This window comes from Phoxinus phoxinus (genome assembly GCF_949152265.1).
Source record: "Phoxinus phoxinus genome assembly, chromosome: 3".
Taxonomy (NCBI): domain Eukaryota; kingdom Metazoa; phylum Chordata; class Actinopteri; order Cypriniformes; family Leuciscidae; genus Phoxinus; species Phoxinus phoxinus.
Window position 1 is genome coordinate 26,827,726 of NC_136878.1, and position 12,823 is coordinate 26,840,548.

Consider the following 12,823-nt stretch of genomic DNA (forward strand, 5'->3'; position numbering starts at 1 on the left):
AAAGTGGACTTCAAAGATTGAATCTCCTGTTGCGCCCTCTATAGGCCATGTTCAGCGACTAGTTGACGTCAAGCTTAAAGCACCATGCTAGAGCATTAAAGTCAACTAGTCTTTGCAACCCCTAGCTAAAGGGTTAGTTCACCCAAAAATGAAAATTCTGTTAGTAATTATTCGCTCTCATGTTGTTCCAACCCCGTAAGACTTTTGTTCATCTTCAGAACACAAATTAAGATATTTTTGATTAAATCTGAGACCTGGTTCACTCCTCCATAGGCTTCTAGGCAATTTCATTCTGCCGGTCCAGAAAAGTTAGTAAAAACATCGTTAAAATAGTCCAAGTGACTACAGTGGCTCAACCTTAAGTTTATCAAGCGACGAAAATACTTTTTGTGCATAACCCCCCCCAAAAAAAATAACCAATTATTCAACTATTAATTTTCTTCTGTGTGGGTGCTCTGAGTGCCACGACGCATGCGTGAGAACTGAGAAGATGACGGTCACAATCATTTGATGGGAAAGTGTGAAAGGTAAGCCATTCATTTTGCGGCACTGGTAAGGCACTTATACGTTTTCTTGTTGGTTTCTCACGATTCAGACATCCAGGAAATGGACACTTCAGAACCATTTCAAACACTACATCGAGACCCATCTGAGTCATCTTCTCAGTTATCGCGCATACGGCAATGGCACTCTCGTGAACTCATGAACACTGAAGAAAATTAATAGTTGAATCAAGTCTATAAAATATGTTTCATTTTCAAAATATGTTAATTTGTGTTCCGAAGATGAACAAAAGTCTTACGGGGTTGGAACAACATGAAGGCGAGTATTTGCTGACATAATTTTCATTTTTGGAGGAACTAGCGCTTTTAGCTATAAAATAAAGATCAAAGAGGATGTGAACAGCTTTGAGTAGAACCATAAGCTAATTACGACACGAGCAGCATGTATGACATTAGCATGTATGACATGCCAATTTAAAACTCTATTGAAATCAATTGTAAGTCAAGTTTCCCATGCACTTTGCACTAGTCACTCACTGTAGGTTGCGTTTCGATTAGGTTACCTATGAAAGCAGTATAAAGCAAGATATCTCACTGGTTTTTGAAACAGAGCCATTGATTTGTCTACTTAACATATACAATTAATTCACAGCATAATGAGGGGAGCTTTCCCCCAAATAGATTGTTCAATAAAATCATCAGAAAATTAACTTTAAATCTCTAATTGACCGAACAACAGTTCATCATGTTGAGCACAAATCAGTGACCTTCAGTCTGATGAGAAATTGACTAAGATTAGCACCGTTCATCCCTGAGGGGGTCAAACTTAGGGACCAGAAAAGGCAGCAATGGAATGAAAGGAAATAATGATAAAGGGGTGTCTCTGAAACCAGCCTGGCAAACCTGAAAGAGTCATTTGGAGCTGAGGTTAGGTGAGGTAAGTTGGTTTACCTGTGCCACACCTGTGACAGTAATAGCTACCCCCTCCGCTGTCTCTACATCCTCACACTTGGGTTGCAGGGTCATAATCTCAAGGGTTATCCTGTGGAAAACGCAAAAAAGGGAAACAAAACAAAAAAGTTGGCTATGAACTACGGGAAGAATGTCAAGCGGTGTGAAAACAGGAAGAAGGTGGGATTAAAGGAAGACGTGAAGGTAAACAACAAAATGAATCTGCAGGGTGAAAATACGAAGACACAACCACTTGGTCAGCACAAATCAGGTGTTTTGACCATGGGCTGTAATGGAATTGTCTGGATTCAGATTCCCAGCAACTCAAAGATTATTTCCCGACCCACAATATTCCCAAAAGCCCATCTGATCCGTCCATCGACATCCATTACATACCCAACAGTCAGAACACGCTGACGTGAGCCATTAGTTACATGAGCCATGAGCGCGCTGCGTAGCCAAACATCAGACAAGGATAGTGAGAGATGACTGGCTCTCCTACACTGCAGAGGAAGACCAACACAAGAGTGTGCAAGAGAGCATGTGTATGTGTGTAATGCAGGAAATGGAACCAGGCCACTGCCCTTCATACCCTGAGCACCTAGAATATTTCTCATTGTCTCATTTGGTTTGGCTTGTTTCATTCAGTGCGATTACCTGAGCGACCCCTGTCACCTCCAAGGGGACACCCTCCGAAGTTTCGATATTCTCACAGCGACAGAGGATGGTCATTATCTCCAGAGAGAGTCTACGTGGGAAGATGGGGAGAGGGAAGGGGAGGAGGAAGGGGAGGCAGGACAGCACAATATTGTCAGTGTGTTAACATATCTGAAGGGGGGAGGGGAGGGGGTCAGGGTTCAAGATTAGGGAGGATGGGTCCTGGTGTTGATTGGAGTTGAATCCAGACCATCAGGGAGCCACTGTCTGCTGCAGATGGAGAGATCTTCTGTATCATGTCATTTATCTTTGAAATCTCATCATTGACGCTGAATGGATGTCTTATTCTGTACATCTCTCCATTATGATGAGTCTTTGAACTACCTGTTCGTGTCCCTAGACCACTCCTTTAAACATCTACGACAAAGCAATATATATTTCTTTAAGGTGGTCTACTGGTCTTGCTAAAGGTGGATTTGGATTAAAGGCTGCACGATCAAATTTAAAATGATCCAAAATTTTCCTCAACATTAAAATTGCAATTATATTTAGTTGATTTTTTAATATAGGGTTTGATTTTATTATAATTTTAACAGAATCCACAATAAAACACAAACTTCATCTCATAGTCTTTATGTAGGCTATGATAAGATGATGACTGTGGATTTCCACCTTCTGGATTCAAATAATAAATAAAACAATGACTATTAAAAAAAAAATGCATCTTCCTATTTTAATCACTGAAGCTGCAAGTTTACAATGTTTCACATAACTGAGTCCTGCAGTTCAGCACAAGCCAACTGACTGAGGTGGAAAGAAGGTCCCATGTGGCATACTATTCTAGTAGATTGTTGGGCTAATATAGATCACCCCTTATATAGCCAAAAACCATTTAACACGGGACAGTCTCAGTGTAAGAGACCATAGTCTAAGATTCATCTACAAAGTTAATGTACCAATATAGTTCACAGTGTTCATGTGCAGCGAGTGTGGAGCTCTCCTCAATGCTCCTTTTCTGTATACTTCAAACAAATTTATTCAGCTTTGTCTCTTTAAAAAACTGTAGCTCTTTAATTGGATTAAAATGAAACAGGGCGTGTGTAGATGGGTAATATGCACAGGCATATGCAGTAGGATCCCTCAACTGAATGTTTATTTCAGCCATTTTGATGCCGCAAGAGCTGCATCTCTCTCAATCTTTTAAAATTAGATCAATGTAGCTTTCTGAGCTGCCAGCAAACTAGATTACTCCGTTCTTCATCAGGAAAGGGGGGAGGGCAAGAGATATCCCACCCGGCCATGCATTATTTCTAAGCTATACACTCAACTGAACAACTGCTGTGACCACCAAATATAGGAACCCTTTATAAATACACATTGTTACATTTTTCTTTTTCTGACATTTCATCTTTCTTACAATTGATCCACTGTTCCACTGACTCTAATATAAAAAATAATGAAATATAAATCTTCCTTCCTGTAACATTTAAAAATCATAGCTGCATTTCCACAATAGACCTTTTCCACATTTTCATGTGTCGTCAGACTCGTCTCATCCCACTTTTATAGATAACTAATTTCCCTGCCTGTGTTCCCGTCAATGGTTCCCGTCGGTTTTGGGTAAATTAAATAAAGTTAGCTAACTTTACAATAAACCTTTCAAACGGTCTCTTTAGCATGACATGGTACTTTACCATATATCAGATTCCAATTTAATGTACAACAGCATACAATCTGAACTGACAAATCTATTAAATTAGGGTCCAAACGTAGGTTCGGGAGGAGCCTAAACATTCAGTCCTATCAATCATCATTACGAGCGTACTATATAAGCAGCAGACACTACGTCATCCCACTGACAAATTCTTCCGGCAGCCCATCCAGTAAATTATCTCTATCCTCTTATATGCAATTCCATCATAGGGGGTCATAGGGGGTTTTAACTTGGAGCTCAAGCCGAGCCTCAGGTTCGAGCCTCCTCCAAGGACAGCAAGCCAAGTTAGTTTACTATTAACCTTTAAGGCTGAATGGACAGGGGAACTAGTGAATCTAGATTTCAATCCTTCCGCTGTGATAAAAGTCTTGTGATCTGTATTTCCAGAGAGTTGATATAGCGTAATAATCTTATGATCCCCAGCAGAGAGGTACCAGAAACAGATCAGACGGTAAGACACACACGGGTGAGTCCAGCATGTAAAGGCAGGTTAGCTCGGCAAACACTTAAAAGAAATGAACAGGAGAGGAACATCAGAGAATAGGCAGGCTGGTTATTACAGATTGCACATGCATAATCTCAAAGTCTATAACGATTAAAAGAGGGAACAAAAAATGGAAACAAACTGTACATTCCAAAATGATATATAGTTTTCTCACATTTTTTTCATACATATGACATGTGTTGTCCTCTCGCTAATGTTCTGATAGCTACAAGCATTGTGTATATGTAAGGAACAATTGACGACAGGCCGTTGAATTATTATAAAAATAATGCACACCCGAGGTGGTAATGCGGTCACGACGCGAAGCGGAGTGGCCGTTACACCTCGGGTGTGCATTATTTTTATAATAATTAAACGGTCTGGAGTCAATTATTCCGCTTATACTACAGTTACCACACCTCGAAATATTGTTCAGATTATGTATTTCAAGACGTTTGTAAAGTTTTTGTCATTAAAACGCTCTTGTATGTAGGACTAATTCCTTGCGCATCTAAACCCATGCTCCGTTGCTAATTCCAAAACGTCATTTTAGAGTTAGTAACGGAGGTTTGAGCCGCTGATAGCAGAGTAATGCTGGACACACTTAACAACTAGAAACATTCTCTGACTGTGAATGCAGCAGATTTTAAACATCGCTGTGAACCGACTGAACGCGCTGAAAACGCGTGCATGATAGTCATGACTCATAAGTATCAAATTACATTCATAACCGGCCTTAGAGAGAAGCATGTGCGTCAATATTATTATTTATTTATTAATTCAATTCGTTTTAATTAATTCGTTCATTCTTTTTTTCTATTAGTGACAGTAGACTAGACTAATAAATGAAACACAAAGCCCTTTTAACAAGTATAGGCCTATCAATTTTATTTATTTGTTATATTATCTTCAATAATTACGAAAACCCGTGCAACAGGACTATCAATTTATTTAAATATTCAGTTTAATTTTTTATTGATTATATAGGACATTAAAAATTGCAGATCAAGCGCAGGGGCTGCAGTTTCTCTTGTTATGAATTGCATCCTATTTTCCGTTATTACAGTTGACTACGCGAAGTGATATGGAACTGTAATGAGGTCAAGACCTGCCTGGAACTACTTTAGCCGTGCGGTTCCCTGAATATAATTGCACACCTCAGAACGTTCGTCAACCAATCAGATTCAAGCATTCAACGGCCCTGTAGTATAATACACAATAAACAAAGCACATACTGAATGACATATATGGGCTTTTCACACTGTGCTTAAACCTGGGTTATCATATTTAGTTTACAACTTTTATGATTTTTTATAATCTAAAAAATTATATTCAGTAATAAATCTGATGTGCAGGAGTGGGACAAGCTGTTATTTATACAGTTAACCCAATCAGTGATATTGATACCGTAAATATGCAAATAAGAAAGTTAACCCAGGGTTAAACTCTCAAAAACCTGAATGGACAGGAATAATCTGTATGAAACATAAAAAAATGATAACCCAGGTTTCCAATAACCCGGAGTTAAAGGATTAGTTCACTTTTAAAATGAAAATTCTGTCATCATATACTCACCCTTAAGTTGTTTCAAACCTGTGTGAATTTCTTTCCTCTGCTGAACACAAAGGAAGATATTTAGAAGAATGTCAGTAACCAGACAGTTTCTGGTTCCCATTGACTTCCATAGTAGGAAAAAAATATACCATGGAAGTCAATGGGAACCAGAAACTGTCTGGTTACTGACATTCTTCTAAATATCTTCCTTTGTGTTCAGCAGATGAAAGAAATTCACACAGGTTTGAAACAACTTAAGGGTGAGTATATGATGACAGAATTTTCATTTTAAAAGTGAACTAATCCTTTAATAAAGTTAAATGTGAAAAACCCTATATATTTGAGCACAACTGTAGTTCAGGGGCCGTATTCACAAAGAATTTTAAGGCTAAAAGTAGCTCCTAACAGGCGAATTTAGGAGCAACTCCTAAAAATAATGGGCGTGTCGCTCCTAACTTTAGGACTCCTCATTTTTTTCACTAAGAGTAATTCACGAAGCATTTTAGCCCTAAAAGTAGCACCTAAGTCTGGGACAGCTTAAAAGAAGTCGAGAGGACTCCTATCTCACTAAGACCTATTCACAAAGGATCTTAAAATGTCCGCGCGACGCAGTGTGTTGGAGACACTCAATGACACGGAGTTATTACAAAGATACCGCCTTAACCGTGAGGGAATACTGATTGTTGTGGATCTTAGGGATGCAATAACAGCGCAAACTAATCGCAACAACCCAATCAGTGCCGAATTGAAATGTTTGACAACACTTCTACCTGGCAACGGGGAAAATGCAATTGTGTAATGCCGACGATCTAGCGATATCCCAGTGCCGAATTTCCCTTTTATTATGTTTTTTTTCTCCAGCACAAACTGGGCCAGCAGAGTTAATAATTTATCAACTATTACATTATTCCAATAGGAGCAACATTTCCTTGCTTTAACTAGTCTATTTAGGCTAATAGGATGTCAATTAACCAAGCAAGTGTTAATGCAAGTGTCGTTTTTCAATTATTAGGCAAGTGGCTGTTTTCATTAGGGTATTAGGCTACCTTGATTTAATTTAATTTAATTCACAACTTTTCTCTCTCTCTCTGCCTTTATAGAATTACACTTCACTGGGGCCTGCACAAACATGTCATTATATATACATTTCGATGACATTACTATTATTATTTTGTGTAGGACACAGATTTAGATGTCGTAATTCCATGATTTGGTGCGTCTGTGTTATGTTCCGCATGATGGCCCTGTCATCTAACAACCAATCACCGTGATCATTGCGAGGAAGCTCGTGCATGAGAATTGACGTCATTAGTGGTGCACGATATATCGGCCGCCGATATAATATCGGCCGATATGGTCATTGTTTTACACATTGGTATCGTTCCGATGTCAAAATAGGGCCGATGTGAACAGGCCGATTATCATTCCTGTGTATTTAACGTGCGTGTGGGGGCGGGAATGTTTGTTTTTGCACGAGCGCATTTCAGCTGTGAACAGTGCTCGTGTGTAGGGGCGCGCGCTTTACAGAGGGTGCACCCTTTATCACGTCTCTCGTCAGAGCGAGGGGAATAACTGATACTGTGGGAACAGTTTTTATGTGTAGTGGTGCGTACTTTATAGTGGGCACCCGGCACACGATCAACATTTGTTATATCTCCCGTGCTGGACGGGGCGAGGTTTGAAGTGAACCCGTGTTTGTGGGTAGGGGCGCGCACTTCATTGTGGGCGCGCAAACTAGTCATTACACCGTGTCCTAACTACACACGACGCCGCGACACACGATAAAAGGCATCTTTTCCATGTTAATCAGAGTTTATGTCCTAACCAGCCGCGACGGCGACACGCGACGATTCTATTTTAGAAACTGTTTCTATTCTGCAACGTCGCACTGGAACAACAAACACAACGTGTGGCAATGATAATCTCAGGCACTGTTAATGTACTTTATTTAATGTTAAAAGCGTGTAATGTGACTTTTAATATCATTTAGTGCTCCCAGCTTTGTAGCTGTAAAAGCAACAATGGATAACTCACCTCAGATCTTGAAATTAAACAAATGGAAACAAGAACGTTCAAACTGAAGAAAAAAAAATTATTATTTGAGAAAGATTAAGTAACTCAGTAGCCTATGTATTTGAATACTGTTTAAATGGTGTAATATTTGTGAATTTGATTATGTAACGTTAGCTACTTGTCCATTTTCTTGCGATTGCCGTCAAGATTACTCTCTGGTGCTGTGCACTTGACGCGAGAGCCCATCCACACGCTGTTCTGATTGGCTCTGGGTTTTGATTGATTTGTATTGTCGGCCACAATATTCACATCGGTGCATCTCTAGACGTCATCCATAGCAACGAAGACTCACTCTTAGTTTAGGAGATGTCATTTTCCCTTACTAAGAGTAGGTCTGAAAGGCGTTGTGAATAACTTTTAAGAGAAAACTCCTTGCTAAAATCTTTTAGTGCGATTTAGGAGTACTCCTAGTGGTAAGATAAAATTCTTTGTGAATACGCCCCCTGTTCTACATATTTCGTAAAGATGACTACAGTACTATGTCAGCAGAGGCAGCACCACTAATGATTATCTATTCGTAACCATAGAAGCAGAACTTCACTCTACACTCTAGTTTTGTTAACTCTGTTTATTTTTCCAAACACTGGCCCTGGATACTGAGGCCTTAATGAAGTGACTCCATGTAAACGGAGGGGGTTTGAGATCTGATGTTTGTGTATAATGTTTGTTAGCTGCCTAGGTTGATGACTATATCACTGAACACACATTTAAAAGGAAGAGTGCTCAACAGCCTAGTTAACAGGACTTGCACATCACAGACTGGTAGTTTTACAATGCAGTGTGAGAACAGCTGTAACACCTGCTACGATATTTCCTTTCTGGCAAGGAAACTAGTTATTTTAGTTACTATCAATGATTTATACAGTATTCATTAATTTGACAGTGTTAAATGTGGAAATCTATCTCCTGTTTAGTTGGTAACGCTACAATAAGATACCATTCATTAACATTACTTAATGCCTTACGTTATCTAACATCAACACATTGAGAGAACAATATATTTTTACAACATTAATGTATGTTTGTGAATGTTATTTACAAACACTTGATTGTTCATGAACAGATACTACTTTTGATTTTAAAAATGTATTAGTAGGCTACATTTTTAAATTACCCCAAGGAGAATAATTGCTTCAGTGTATATAACTATTGTTTCAGTTTGGTCATTTTATCTAATGTTATCTAACAAATGGATATACACTTTAATATGCAAATTTAATCTAAATTAGCTTTGGTACCGAAATTGGTACCGAGAACCGTGGATTTTCACAGGTATCGGTACCGAATACAGAAATGTTGGTACCGTGACAACACTACTCCTGAGTTTCTTTACAGTGGAGATATTATATTCACAAGAGTTTATAATAATCTAGCCAGAGAAATGTGAGCATGCTGTGACATGTCTCTATAATGGTCCTAATTCTCACTCAAGAGGAACAGAAAGGTACATAAATGGAGAATAGTGCCATTCAGTCAGCGGTTGAATGATTGTTCATATTGTGAGCGGATAAACACACAAAAAAGAAGGAGTGAATGTGATGAATGGACATTCTTACTTCTGTATGTCCGTGATCAGCCACCATGCCCAGGCCCAGCCGCCCACTGTATATTTCTTGTTATCAGAGCCACAGCAGCCACCTGAGAAAATAAACACAGGCATATTTAGTACAAATGCACATTCCGCATTTATCCCACTTTCAAACGCACATGTGTTTGATATTGTAGTCATTTGTAACATTCTAGCATGGCAATCTAACATGAACGTTTTCAATTTCATTTCAAATTGTATTAAAATCAAACCATATTCTAAAAATCGAAATAACTCAGCCCATTTCACAAGCTGTCAGTCAATCACCACTTTCACCACCAACAAATGTTATAAATCCCATACAAGCCTCACTAAACTGGTTTACAAACTGAACAACAACTTCATCATTAAAACCACTCAAGATGAATATCACTGGAAAGCCCCAACTCACAGTTACAGTAAACCACTATGCTGGGTAAATGTTTACAGAAATCAAGTCAATAATCAACAAGACTAGCTGTTCCAAACAAAACATTTTGTGCACCAGTGCATGGATGCTGCATATCAACAAGGATGTACCAAAAGAAAGATTATTTAAAATGGTTATGGTTAAAATTATCACGGTTTCCATGAAAATATTAAGCATAAATTAGCAAACAACATTGATAATAATAAGAAATGTTTCTTGATCAGCACATTAGAAAGATTTCTGAAAATGTAATGATGCTGAAAATTCAGCTTTGCATCACAGGAATAAAGAACATTTTTAAATAGATTAAAAAAAATAGAAATAATATTTCCCAATATTACTGTTTTACTGTACTTTTCATAAAATACATGCAGCCATGGTGAGCATAAGATCATTAAAAAAAATGATCTTACTGGTCTTACTGACCTCAAACTGTTGAATATGAACTGTCTATATGAACACAGAAATACTATCTTGTTAATAGGATGTGACTAGTTCATTGGGTGAATCAATGAACTATGACTTTTGGCATATGCGATTTGACTTTACATTTTTAATGCAATGCTCATGTTGTGATTTTGCAAACAAACTATGTCTACTAAACCGTAGTTGTGTCTCCACTGTCAGGCCAAAAGCGAGCATCAACTGTCACTTGATCGAGCCTCATCGTGACAGTGGGCCAACTGGGGCTTGAGGAGTGGTCATTAACAAAGGCGGAGTTTATCTGAGGAAAGGGTCAACACTCATTTCCTATGTTATGCTCACTTTGCGATCTAGCTAGTTTTCTGTCAGCTGGTGAAATGGTGAGGTTGTGTGACATTGTTCTATGAAGGCATGTTAAGGGTGGGTTTTAGGGTAGCGCTGTGGGGCTACTGGCCCAACAGTGGAAAAGCAGCTTGATTTTGGCCTCGCGGTTCGAGGTCCAAGGCTATTGGCCCCGATTTTGGCCTCTCACTGGCCCGAAAATGGAAAAGTGCCTAGTGTTGGGCAACTTACTCTAAGGGTACATTTGGGCAAAAACAATGTACTAAAAACAGAAGCTTTTTTTACATATAGACGACAACGTTGTCAAAATTATTTTTAAGGCCTCTGCAAAAACGACAAAAAAACGCTGTTATGCATGCAAGGCCAGTAGTTGGCGATGTCACAAAACCTATGCGCCTATAGACTGAATACGTAATACACATACATAATCAACATTTTCACAAATTACCCATTGATAGCCGGCTGTTTTAAAAAGCTCCAGTGAGTGTTTGTGTGTCAGTGAATGTCCACTGGCACGAAGCGAGCGTTTAAAATAAATTCCTCTGGAAGTTGAGCTTCTAGTTCGTGCTGTGAATTGTGGCATTGACAGCGTACCGGAGAAGCCGCTGAGAGTGGCCGAGCTGCCCAACACTTTCTCCGATCCACTGTCAACCCCAGAATGTACAGAGTGAGCGTGAAGCTCAACTTCCATTGGAATTGAAAACACTCTTCTCCGCGAATGCACTGTTAATCCCAAAGTATACTTTAGGGATGGGCATTTTTGTCAATTTCTTATTTCGATCATTGATAGGTCTCAAAAAACGAGTACTTGAGTAAACCCTCTGCTAAAGAAACCTCATCTTGACACATCTATCCTCAGCAATTTTAGAACTATCTCCAAACTGGCTTTTATTTCAAAGCCCTTAGAGAGAGTTGTGTACTGTCAGTTGAATTCCTATATCAGTATGTCCAATATTTCGGATACTTTTCAGTCCGGTTTTAAATCAATGCACAGTAACTGTACGTTCACACCGCCGCCGGCGAGAGCGGCAAAATTCGCTCTCGCCGCCCTGCCATCGACGCTGTGAGATTCGGGGACTCTCTGACGCTCTGACGTATATTTTAGAATGCGTGATTTTTTTAAAACTTTATTTAAAGGAGCCGCAAAGCAAATAAGAACTGAACATAAATCAGTATCCTATTTTGTGCATTCTGGCCACACGTAGGGTATAAATTAACCTATTAAAATATTTTAAATGTGAAAGTAACAAAACACCAACAATTTCAGACACCTTTTACATTCGTCGTTCTTTTTATTAATGTCCCTGTATGTAAACAGGGACACGTCGTACAATAACGGGAAACCCGCAACAGAAATGATTAACTTTTCCTCCATTTTGCTTAGGAACTAATGTGGTCGGAACCTAAGTTTACAGGATTGTGTTCTCTGGTATCCCCTCAGGCGGAGGACTTCTACATTCCGATTGGTTGCCGCTGGTTGCCGCCGAACCGCGTCATAGCTTATTACCATAAAGTTGACTTGATTTCAACTCTTCTCGCCGCTCTCGCCGTCCAAGACGCGCCGCGCTGCTCTCGCCGGAGCTCGCCGCCGGCTCTCATTGAAAATGAATGGCTTCCGGCCACTTTGACGCTCTCGCCGCGTGCGGTGTGAACGCACAGTAAGGTCAGCAATGACCTGTTGCAAGTTCTCGATACCGGTTCGCACACGGTGCTTGTCTTGTTGGATTTAAGCGCTGCTTTCGATTCAATCGATCATAGTATCTTGTTACATTGGTTGGAAAAAGTGGTGGGTATTCGGGGATTCGCCTTGCAGTGGTTGGGCTCTTCCCTCAAATACAGAACCTTCTCAGTGAGCATTGGGAAGTTTTCTTTGTCAGTTCCACTGTGGTGTATGCGGTGTGCCCCAAGGGTCCATTCTAGGCCCTCTTCTCATTTCACTTTATAAGATAACATTGGGTGGCATTTTTAAGAAATATAAGATTTCCTACCATTGCTATGCTGACGATACACAGTTTTATCTACCAGCTAAAAGCGGACAGTTTTTATCATTTAGATGTGCTCTGCAAATGTTGGATGGCTAATCATTTTTAGCAATTAAATGAAAGCAAAATTTAGATTTTAGGCC

At 39.4% G+C, this 12,823-nt stretch overlaps 1 protein-coding gene across 3 annotated transcripts in view; it reads right to left on the reverse strand.

Moving 5' to 3' along the window:
- LOC306995863 (flotillin-2a) overlaps positions 1–12,823 on the reverse strand; it is a 35,440-nt gene that overhangs the window by 14,761 nt on the left and 7,856 nt on the right. For 2 of the 3 annotated variants that reach the window (XM_079607816.1, XM_079607814.1), the window contains exons 2-3: positions 9,493–9,574; positions 1,455–1,545 (exon numbers count right to left, since the gene is read on the reverse strand). In XM_079607816.1, coding sequence (XP_079463942.1) covers positions 1,455–1,529 — 75 coding nt within the window. In that variant the 5' untranslated portion in view covers positions 1,530–1,545; positions 9,493–9,574. Of the gene's footprint in view, positions 1–1,454; positions 1,546–2,111; positions 2,203–9,492; positions 9,575–12,823 lie in introns of all 3 variants that reach the window. The other variant, XM_079607815.1, reaches the window with a different exon arrangement.